The sequence below is a fragment of the Homarus americanus genome, unplaced genomic scaffold (genome assembly GCF_018991925.1).
Source record: "Homarus americanus isolate GMGI-L3 unplaced genomic scaffold, GMGI_Hamer_2.0 scaffold14467, whole genome shotgun sequence".
Lineage (NCBI taxonomy): Eukaryota > Metazoa > Arthropoda > Malacostraca > Decapoda > Nephropidae > Homarus > Homarus americanus.
In genome coordinates, this window is record NW_024733734.1 from 9415044 (window position 1) to 9427315 (window position 12272).

Consider the following 12272-nt stretch of genomic DNA (forward strand, 5'->3'; position numbering starts at 1 on the left):
TTCCAGTTACCGCTCTTTCCTTCGTTATCCTTCTTTCCTTCCCTCCCTTCTTCCTTCCCGCCTTCCCTTCCTACCCTCTCTCCTTCCCGCCCTCTCTCCTACCCGCCCTTCCTCCTACCCGCCCTTCTTCCTTCCCACCCCCTCTCCTTTCCGCCCTTCTTCCTTCCCTCCTCTCCTTCCCGCCGTCCCTTCTCTCTTCTTCACGCTCTTCTTCCTTCCCACACAACTTCTCCTGCTTTCCCTTTCTCACTCTCCCCTCTTTCTATCTCCATTTTATTATCTCCTTTCTCCATCCCCTCTCACCTACACGACAGTCACCAGGAAGCTACAAACTTGACGACTTAGGGGGGCCGGTTGGGTCTGTTTTTGTCGCCATTAACGACGTTCAGTTGGACAAGAGCGGTGAGGTGTAATGAGTAGAGATATGACTGGGAAGTAAATGGTTGTGGTGGGAAGATGGTGTTGCTTTTGTGGGTGGTGGTGGTGATGCTTTTGTGGGTGGTGGTGGTGATGCTTTTGTGGGTGGTGGTGGTGATGCTTTTGTGGGTGTTGATGGTGGAAACTAAAGTGTGTTGTTTACCATGGCACAGATCTTTAGGTCCCCATAGTACCATTTACAGTCGCCTTCTTTACACACACACACACACACACACACACACACTGTCTCTCTCTGTAAAAAAGAATAAATACAAAAAAATATATTAATTTTGAGAATTAAATAGTGTAAGATTTTGTAAAAGTATTTGTGTTGATAATTCTATTGACGTGTGATGTTTCGTGTTGCAGGGAAGCGTCTCAAGATGTGCAGCGGGGAGACCACCTGCTGTACACAGATGATGGAAAGTAAACTGAGTGTGGAGAGTCGACAGGAGTTTGACACCAACCTCAAGAACCTGCTCAATCCTATGGCCATACTCCTGGCTAAGAAGAATGTTAAACTAAATGGTAAGTTGCTGCTCTATACCTAATTCTAACGTTTCTTTTATTACTCAACATTATCCCACTTCTCTGATGCCTAGATAATACTCCTTTATGGATGATACAAGGAATCTGTGAAAGTAAATAATGTAGCATAATTTGAGTTATTAATAAAGTCTTGCCTATCTTTTTGTTTAATCAGTTGTGAGGTACTGTACTTGTTGACGGAGTGCCTGAACTAAGATCTTATAAAGTGTACCATTATCTAGAACTTAGGTTTAGAAAGTAAGTGTGTTGGTTTATGATAGCGATCACTCTAGCGTGTAGCGTGTATATTTACAAGATGGCGGACCGTGCAAATGATTGCGGGAGTTGTGATGGGAATGCAAACTAAGAATTGAAAAATTGAAAGTGGGCCCCAGAGGCATGAGTGCGCATTATGGACAGTGTGGATACAGCACACTTCGGTACACCAGGAGGTAGCATGTCCGGTACTATTCTTGGTCGCATTCACTTCCCCAAGTTGTGAAATTGGGTAATCATTTAAAGCTGGGTGAACTGGGAGTGCCTGGGGATTGAACCACTGACCCCTGGAACAGGAGACAAAAATATAACATGTGGGGGTATCACTTAAAATACTGTATGGTTAAATATAATCAGTTTTGTTTAATATTATTTCCATAGCGTTAAGCTTACCGGGTAATGGTAACTATAATCCATTCGTGTGTGAAGTGTGCAACATTTCTAATTAAAAAAAAAAAAAAAAAAAAAAAAATTGTCACTGTAGATTCTTGATGCTGGAATTAAGGTATGAGTACAGTACATTTCATTTACAGTATCCTCAAGTAAGACCACAACATTTTTGCACTGGTTCATGTAAGTAAGTTTCTTTTTTCTTTAACAGAGGTGTTTGGTAAGCTGCTAAATAACAGCAGGAAAAACTTCGACAATATGTTCAGCAGGACATATGGAATTATTTATCAACAAAATGCTTTTGTTTTCACAAAACTTTATGACGATCTCGAGAAATACTTCAGCTTGGGTGAACTCGACCTTCAAGAAACAATGGATGACTTCTTCGAACGACTTTACCAGCGTATGTTTACTGTCTACAATTCACAATACACCTTTAGTTCAAGGTAAGTTACTAGAGCTTCGTGGTTTAAACTTATTTACAATATTTAGCTACCTGCAGTACCTACAGCTTGGTGCATCAGAGAAATAGTCATGCTTTGATTTCACTACTGTAACTGTACTGTACAGTATTGGTGAAATTGAAAGTTTGTTTAGCTAGAACAATACAGATACTGTACTGTACAAAGTGAACAATATGGACATGGCTGAGTACAGTACAAAGAACCATGGTAGGTAATATGAATGCAGTACAGTACTCTGATGATGTTGAAAAGTTAAAGGCTGTTATATTAATAATAATACAGTATTTCTTTAGTAAAATCATAATACAAATTTACACTTGGTTTATATGTACAGTATACTGTATATATAGACTATACAAGCACTGTAAAGTTGTCATACTGGTTTGCAATTGGATAAACCTGTTTAGAAACTACAGTATGCAGTTAATTACACAGTTCTGCATGAATGCCCTTTATAGACAATGTAGGAACAGTACTGTATACGGTGCAGGTAAACAACAATGGCTGACAAAGCTGTCAGATGCTTATTATTAACATCATTGGTTTACTTAAGTTTATTAACATTTATGGCAATTTTTCAGATATTTACGATGTGTGACCCGTCACATGGAGCAACTTAAACCATTTGGTGATGTTCCAAAGAAGTTGACAACTCAAATCAAACGAAGTTTTGTAGCCCTTCGAACATTTGCTCAGGGGCTTGCAACAGGACGTGATGTAGTGAAAAATGTCCTCAAGGTACAGTACACATTATTAATATTTACTGTTTGAGTTCTTTTAGAAGTACAGTACAGTATAATGTACAAGTATTAATATTTTAAATTTTGCATATTAAAGCAATATAAACCCTGTATTATGAGGTAAAATATGAAGAACTCTCTCTGTTGACTATCAAGTAAGTGTTTACGGCTTCTGCTGATAACACTGAGAAGTATCGGAGATTGTATGAGATGGGAGAAGGTTCCATCCGTATATACAGTACAGTAGTATACAAACAATAATGAAGCAGAACAAACAAAATACAGTCAAATTTCTATTATCTGACATCGTTTACATCTGCTAATGCATATTTTCACTGTTTATTTATGCACATAACTGTACAGTTTTAGGTGTAAGATTTATGATAATGGAGTTAAAGCTAAGCCGGGGGAGACAAGTTATTAAATATGCTCTTAGTATTAAGGTGTGTGATACAGTAGTGGATTATGCCAATGTAATGTTGAATTTAGTGTTCAATATTGTTTATAGTTTGTGAACTGTAAGGCATACAGCTGACAAATTTCTATACTGTATTATAAAATTTTGTGCCTCTTTATAACGCAGGTGAACCCAAGTGTTAGTTGTGTTCACGAGCTGATGAGGATGACTCACTGTGCAACTTGTGAAGGTCACCAGGGGGTGGTTCCTTGCCTGTCATACTGCCAAGATGTTATCAACCTCTGCTTATCTCACCACCAGCACATCATATCACACTGGATTGCTTATGTTGGTATGTATTGACGGCTTATTCATTCTCATCCAGGTATTGTAAAGGTTATTATTTTTGTTAAGTTTACTTTTAATCGTTAATCTTCATTGAAAGATGTTATAAAATTAGTCCGTATCTTTTGATGTACTGTATATTATTCATGGGACGAGCTATTGCCGTACATCACTTGCCTGTTAGTGAATTAAATATATCCAGATGTCATTCAGCATTCAGGCTTTTATATAGTAGAATATTTATTTTAAACAATTATTGCTTATTTTCAGATGCAATGGTTAATGTGGGAGAAAGGTTAGAGAATCCATTTAACATAGAAAATGTCGTTCAGCCAGTCAACTACAAGGTGTCTGATGCTGTTATGAATTTCCAAGAAGCAGGACATGATATTTCTAACAAGGTAAGAGTTATAGTAGTTGGCCACATTAAAGTATTTTATTGGAGTTATATGCTTGTGTGGATCACCTGGTCTTAAGTAAGCCAGACAAAAATAGGTATCGGGTAATACTTAATTTAGCACCTCTCTTTATCACTGTAGGAATTAAGATTATAGATAGTTTTTTATATTTATTTTTAATTTTTATTGTATGTATTAATTGAGGAATTTACTGATTACATATTTTAAGTCTGTAAAGAAGTACTAGTGTAGACATTTGCTTTCTACCTTGAAATATTGAATTTAATCTATATCAGAGGAATTAAGTTTCTGGCTGTGTAGTTTACAATTCAGGTTCAACTTTGTACATTCCCAGGAAACTTTTCTCAATCTACAGACTTCTAAGGTGAACTAACATAACTTGTTTAAAATTGAGTCTTTTATTAAGTGGTGATGATTCTCAAAATTTATTAATTTACAAGATAATCCTTTGATAGGGTGGTGGTGGCTAAAAGTGGGATATTAAATACAGTACTGTATATATAAGTAGGTATAGCTATCACTTTGTCAGTTCATTGGTGTATTGTTCATGTTACTGAATATCTTGGTACTTCTTAGGTGTTTAACGGATGTGGGCCCCCTCGTCTAGGACGTAGCAAGAGACAAGAACCAGTGAAAGGAGAACTTTCTCAAGAATTTTTAGATTTTAGCGCCAACAATCGCCAAGAGAAGAAACGTGATAAGGAGACCGAGAACATTTCTGTCAGCAAGCATGTTCATGAAATCAAATCTAAGGTTAGTGAGGACTATATGGTCATAGTTTGTGCCACATAGCAAGTGAGAGATTACACATGTTTGTACCATGATTAAAAGAAATCTTTTATCTTTATTCCACAAGGTTAGCAACTATTTGGCTTCTTCTCTTATGGCAGCCAAGTACACATCAGCTGAAGCCAAGCTGCATGTACACTAAGTCACACTGGCTGAAGTTTAAAATTTTTATTTTATTTTAAAAACACTTAAGAGATATAGAGTATTTGGGAATACAGAGCATTTGGAGAAGTGTTACTTTACTAATATTGGGGAATATATATATATATATATATATATATATATATATATATATATATATATATATATATATATATATATATATATATATATATATATATATATATATATATATATATATATTTTATATATATATATATATATATATATATATATATATATATATATATATATATATATATATATATATATATATATATATATATATATATATATATAAAGTGTGTATTTCCATTATTGCATAGTGTTACATTAGTGCTTATTATTTTTGTGTGGTGTGTACTTGTAAGCTAGCTTTATTGATTTAGTTATCCTATTTCACCTGTTGCATATGAGGATCAATCCACCCTCTGCCAGATACATGCAGTGTTTAAAACAGCCTCACACATTACATTAACACACTGATATTACTCATGCTCTTCATAGTTACCCAGCTGTGTTGGAGCAGTTTGTTTTATCCAAATACAAAATGCTTTTGCACTGATTGCCTAACTAAACCAGTAACTTGACAGATCAAGAACGCACGTGAGTTCTGGAGTGAGTTACCAACCAAGATGTGCCGAGATGCTGCACGTGATGGTGCTATGAGCTGCTGGACGGGCACCAAGCTGGGCAAGTGCGTATACAATGTTCCCCACATCCTCAGTTCGTCGTTTTGATTTTATGGAGACCAGTCTTTTTCCTTAACATAATTTGGGTTTCCTTTATGGAGATGTAGCAGAATGGTGATAATTCAGACCAGTTGGGGGTGGGGGGCAACCGCTGCAGTTGTCATAAATTCCCGAGTATTGATCCTCGGTATGAAATATATTTTTTTGTATACTGTTTTTGTTGTTATGAATGGTTATGGTGCTGAGACATTTAAAATGTATAATTAAACAACACAAGCAGGAAAGTATAAGTAAAAATGAGAACAGTGTAATAGAGCAATGAACTAAATTTCTTTGGAATGAACCTGTTTTCCCTCTTTACCCCCCCCTCCCCCAAAGGCTGCAAAAAATCCTTAGCAGGTGTGGCTACTCAGAGTTGGACATCAAAGGTGTCTTGGGTTGGCTCAGGTATCACCTGAAGCATTTCTGTGTCAGATGTTATTGGAGTTGATATCCCAAAGGTGGAGAGGGAAATGTCACAGGAGTTCAACCTCACGCTGGTGGACCACTCACTGTCTTGATCCATGCTCTCTTCCAAGCAGGGTTAAGTGACCCACGTGCCTGTATTTAACCCCACAACTAGAGGCACCATTTCCCAGCAATGCTCCTTGTGGTTGCATGACTCCTGCACCAGGTCCCATTGTTTTATTGTCTATCCCACTTCAATGTTTTCATCCATGATAAACTTCACACTGCTTCAAGTGAAGAGTTCAAGCAGTTTTTTGCTTAAATTATGTAGAGATTTATAGTTTTTTAGGGAGGCGAGAGAGATATCAGTGTTTCAAATTAATATATATATATATATATATATATATATATATATATATATATATATATATATATATATATATATATATATATATATATATATATATATATATATATATATATATATATATATATATATATTGTAATTACATGGCTAGGATTTTTGAGTAAGTTGCATAAATGGTACTTCATTCCTGTATTTCTTTTAGGTATGAAGGGAAGAGTGGCCTGAATGTCACTGAGTCACCGCCCAGCTCTGATATGAATGAACAAATTATGCGCCTCAAAGTTATTACCAGCAAACTGCAAGAAGCCTACAAGGGTCGTGATGTCTCATGGATTGATGATGGTAAGTGATTGTTCTTTAAATATTTTGGTAAAATATGTATATTTTAAGCAGTTGCTTTATATTAAAATAATTTAGGACTAAAGTTTTGCTAAATAATACTACTAGTGACCATGAATTAGGTTAAGAACTGTCTTTTAAACAGAGGAAGATGATTAATTTTTGTTTGTCACTGAAGTTCCTTCATATATAAAAGTTTTTTCTTATCTCAAGACTTCTGCTTAGCAATTCAAGATGGCTAGAAAACAGCAAACACATGCAGTCATATGCACATGTTCCATTCATTCATTTTCTAGCTTATGTACTGTAAAATATGTATTCCACTAAGGCTCTCACCTTATACAATAAAGCTGTAAATCTGCTTTATCTATTACTTTACTCAACCCAGCATCATCCACCAGCAGCACTTAAAAATCCTTCACTTCTTTATCTTTTAATGTGTACTGTACGTACTGCTGATCAGAGTGTGATCCTCTCACTATCTAGCACCTCATTCACTACTGTACCACATCTAGAGCAAGTCATTTCTAATGCCTTTAATTTTCTCCTTCCTCTTGCATCCAGGGTACACAGTTCACACTCATATATAACAATGCCAACTCAACAACCCCTGTACTGTATATTCTCCTCAGTTCCTCCCTTGATGTAGTCCTCTATACATTTCTCAATCCTCATAACTTACTTTCTTTCCTTCTCCTGTTACTACTACTATTGTGTTTCCATTTGCCATTTAGGATTCCATTTGCTTACAAATTCACTCCCAGACATTTGAATCACTCTACCACCTCCTATCAGTTCTCATTCAAGTTAACATTGGTATCCCTATCTTTATGTGTCACTTGTCCTTTGTATGTGTAAAACTGGGTGACTAGAAACAAGCAAACAACATTTTCCCATTCTTTGTTCATTGAGCCTTACTGCTGATACATTCATTCATTCTCACTGCTCATTTCTTTTGGACTATGTTCTAATTCCTTTGTACTTCTCCATTCTTTTATCTCCCTTTATTTTAATTGGTACGCATGCATAATTTTTTTCTTTAACCCCTTCACTATGCTGATGCCACTATTAATATAGTATTTGGTTAATGCCAGGCAATTTTATTCAGCAGAGAGGGGACCCCCTTACACAAGTGATTAATTAGCACTGCCAGTCACTTAAACCTATGTTCTATCATATGTTTCTCTGCAAATATAGTGTACCCTCACATTTTGTCTGCACATTTTAGGACAGCACTCTTACAAGGCTTTCAACTCCTAATCTAGTGCCATTTAAGCAAAATCACTGTACCCCATTCATTTTTTTAAATCTATGAACTGCATTTTGCCCACAAGTCTTCAAATTTTATAACCTGTTTTCTCACTTTTTGAGTTCCTGTACTCTACTGTATATTAACACTTACCAATGAATGGTTAAATACACATTGCCAGGTCCTCATAAAAAACAACACACATATATATTCATACATACTACATATACAGGGGGTCCCCGACTTACGAACGTTCGACTTATGAACGCCTGCTGATACGAGCCGAGTTAAACTTGAAATTTACAGTATTTTATTTACTTGACTAATTTTTTTTTTTAGTTTTATTTACTTCATTTTGTCATTCTATTTCTTCTTTTCTCTTAAATTAAATGATTTTAAATGTACAGTATTCAAGGACTTAGGCTATGGTATAGTGGGATTTTAAACATTGTTGTGCAAGTATAGTATGCACATAGCCTGTGTTCTGACTTACGTAAAAATCTGACTTAAGAACGTCCTTGGGAACATTTATGTCCATATACAAATCAAGTATTTATGGTTAGTTGCATTTTTATTTAATACTGTATACAGTTTTTATACAGATGTTTTTTTGTTTTTCTTTTTTGGAATTCAAGTAGTTTTAAAACTTGTTGTCAAAGGACAGAATTTTATTACAAGATTTGCCATGAGCTGTGATGTGGCAGGTTACTGCTCCTCTCCCTGGCTTCCACCGCTGAAATACGGCACAAATACGTGTCCCAGCAAACTTTTTCTGGACAGTGGGACAGGGCATTGAAATATGGGACAATCCCCTATATACGAAACATCTGACAACCCTGCTCTTCTCATCTTGCACTTCATTCCTCTCTCGACAAGATACTCAACAACCCTCTATTTTTGCTCGTGTTATGTCTCCAGTTAGATTACTGTATACTTAAAGTTTCTCTTATTTTAACACCATACAGGTATATTTCCCCTATTGCAATCAGCTTCCAGCACAGTTTTATCAGTCTCTCTATTCAGGCATTCCTTGTACTCCACATTTACCTAAAATCTCCTCCACATTCGCCATCCAATCTTGGTTTAGAAACCTCCTGTCTCTATCGCCTGCATCTATCATTGAAGCTTGCATTTAGTGATTCAGGTATTTCATATTATTGATTTTTACGCATTTCTTTTTTTATACATAATATTTTTGCGAGATGAATATTACTTTACAACCCCTTGCAGAGTCCTGGCTGACTAATGGTGGAAAGCAAGATGAAGAGGCCGTAAGTGATGATGGAGATGTGGTTCAAGAGGGTAGTGGCAGCGGTGATGGTCCAACTCATGTCAATTATCCACCTGATGATGAAGATGCATATGTCAGGGGAAATGCAAAAACAGACTCCAAAAAGCCAGCTGATGATTATGTGTACGATGATGATGAGGATGACTATCAGTTCAATCATCGAGGACGTGAAAATGTAGGATCTGGAAATTCATATAAAGACTATGATTATAGGTTTGAAGGTTCTGGTGGAGATTGGAATGGTATGGATGATGATCTTGAGGGATCTGGTGTTTATGGAAAAACTCATAACCCCAATCTCCATAACCCATCTCCATATGATCCATATGAGCCACCAAGCAAGCCACACCAGCCAACAGATCACAATGCTCCAAAAGACGAGTCGGACCAGCCTCCTTCTGCTGCTGCCAAAGAAACCATGTCCCTCAACCGTGCCATCACCATTTATATGTTGCCAGCTTTCATTATGTTCCTTGGGTCACTAGCCTAAGCCAATGAAAGTGTGAAGCTCAGTCCCTGGGCAATGGGTAAGCTAGTGAAGAATCTGAATCAGGGAGTGTCATTGATTTTAGAGCGGACTACGAGCACCATCAAGGTAATTTGGTGATGGGTGCCAGGGGTCACTGTTCTTGGTGGCTGTGGTGCCATGTTTGACAGTAATGTAGGCAGGTCGGGACAGAGGTCCAGAGTATATGTATCGACGCCTCAGTCTGATTATCAGAGAGGGAAGTCCATATCTCATGTTTAGAAAGACTTTATTATTGCACATTTAAGTGGAGTAACTGTAGCGTCAAGAAAGCAACTCATACATTTTGATATCCATGTCACAAATTTTTTTAGTTATTGAACAGTTAAGATATTCAGTTTTAAGGTGTATTAGAAGTTGTGGTAATCTGTGAACTGTTTTGAGAAGAAATGTGCACTCGTAAAATGAGTGAAGGAAATGAAATACAGTACAGTATATCAGTTGAAAAATCAAGATGCTCCTGTGAGAGGCATACCACTTTTGTTTTAAAGCAGTGTATTAAGAAGAGTGACAAAGGCAAGCATATAATTGACCAAGTATATTCTATTGGTCAGTACATTATTAAAAGTGGAGAATTATGATAATATTCCTTCCTGTGTTTGTTGTGAAAATCTGAAGTTTGTCTTTAATTTATCTTGGATTATTGGAAAAGTATAAAAGTGGAGTTCTCATTACATGCTGGAAAGAAGTATTATAGTTGGTAAAGCCACCATACAGGCCACAAGGAGGGAATGTCTACATCTTTATTGGTTAAAACTTGTGTCATGAGTCTGGATTTGTGTAGCATTACTCACTCAATTTTATTTATTAATGTACAGTAGTTATATTGAAGCTTGAAAGCTATATCTAATCACTTTTTTCTTTTTGGCTTTACTAATGCTACTATTTTATGGTAGTTTTGGTTAATTGGCTTGCAGCTTTCCTTAAAGGGCACAATCCCATTTCTTTTGTCTCTTTCCCAAAGGAAAAACTATAATTTAAAATTTAACAGTTATTATACGGAGCCTAAAATTCAGCTATTTGCATGCAATCCCCCTTTTGTTGCTGTGATAGGTGAGAATATCAAAAGTTATCCTGGTCTCTTAATCAAAACTAGGCCGTCCAGGCATAAAATCTGTTTGCTATTCCTTTATTTTATAAAGCTCTTTTTCCTTGCAATTTATTCAAAAAGTGTATGAACACCATCTTGGGATGAATGTGTCATGTATCATGCAATAATTTTGCTGTATATGTATCCTTTTACAAGAGTGAAGAAAGTATTGCTAAAATCATCTTGATCATTACATTTGTCATGTGTTATGTTTTGTCCACGTAAATGTGTCTTTCTTTCATCATTGTCATTGTGGGAAAGTGATTGTCTGTGGTATATGGTAATCATTATAATTGCATATAGTCATGTTTTGGATGCATAATGTAGCCCAACAAGTTGACCTCTTACCCTAGGTATTCTGCTACAGGTAGTAGAAGCATACAGCACAGACTGTTATTCTTGATGTTTGGCTGGTGGTGATTGCCTACATCACAGGCTGTTCTCCAGTGTTATACGTCTTGTATCACAAATGAATAGCGCAGGTTGATGCCCTAAATGTTCTCTAACTCTTACCAGAAGCACAGTGACATGTGCTGTTATATTAAGTGTTTTGCAGCTGGTATTGGCAGTAAAAAACAAAAAAAACAAAAACAGGCTGTAGTCTAGTTGACATGCTGCCAATACCGTATGTGTTCAAGGTATGCTGTTATATTCAGCATAATTTGGCAAGGAACAGCAATAAAACTGTGTACAATGTAAGGGAATATAAGAAAGACAGTCAGATATCATTGCCTCAGTGTAAAAGTCTCCCATCACAGTATGGGCTTTTATTTATTTATATATGATTTTATTTTATTTATTTATTTTTTCAGTAAAATCATTACATCTTGATAGTTTCGGTCTAGTTCAGTCTCACTAGATTTTCAATCTTGATGTTATAGACTTCTTTATTATTTGTAAGTGTGCACAGAGGCTGATCTCAAGAGCTTAGATATCTCTACCTCCTTATCATATCCGGATGGCCAAACAAAGTTTTCAATCAGGTTTTTACATACTGAATGCTTACAAGAGGATATTAAACCTTAGTTTCCAGTTTTTAGATTTACATCAAATTCGAATATGCAAAGACTGTGTAGGATAACCTGAGAACTACCATATCTTCATTAAGTCATAGTTAAGTGGTCTGATGGGTATCTTAAAATAGAGCATTAATAATTCATGCATCAAGTGTTCCCATTGCTCACAAGGGTATTAAATTATTAAAAAACAGAACTGGAGCATTCAGTATGGAGGAGCCAGGTACCTGTAACATTCCCATCAAGCAAACTGAAGAAAACGGCAATACAACACAAAGTGACTGAGGACTTGGAAATTTGTCCGTTCTAAAAAAAAAATATATATATATTG

At 36.1% G+C, this 12272-nt stretch overlaps 1 protein-coding gene across 1 annotated transcript; it reads left to right on the forward strand.

The window, feature by feature from the left end:
* Positions 1-762: 762 nt before the first annotated feature.
* On the forward strand, positions 763-12272 carry LOC121870021 (glypican-4-like). The gene is made up of 9 exons (XM_042371752.1): positions 763-945; positions 1823-2057; positions 2657-2813; positions 3399-3564; positions 3828-3958; positions 4553-4729; positions 5518-5621; positions 6633-6772; positions 9249-12272. Exons 1-9 carry the CDS (start codon positions 771-773, stop codon positions 9797-9799), a joined length of 1836 nt encoding a protein of 611 aa, XP_042227686.1. The 5' UTR covers positions 763-770; the 3' UTR covers positions 9800-12272.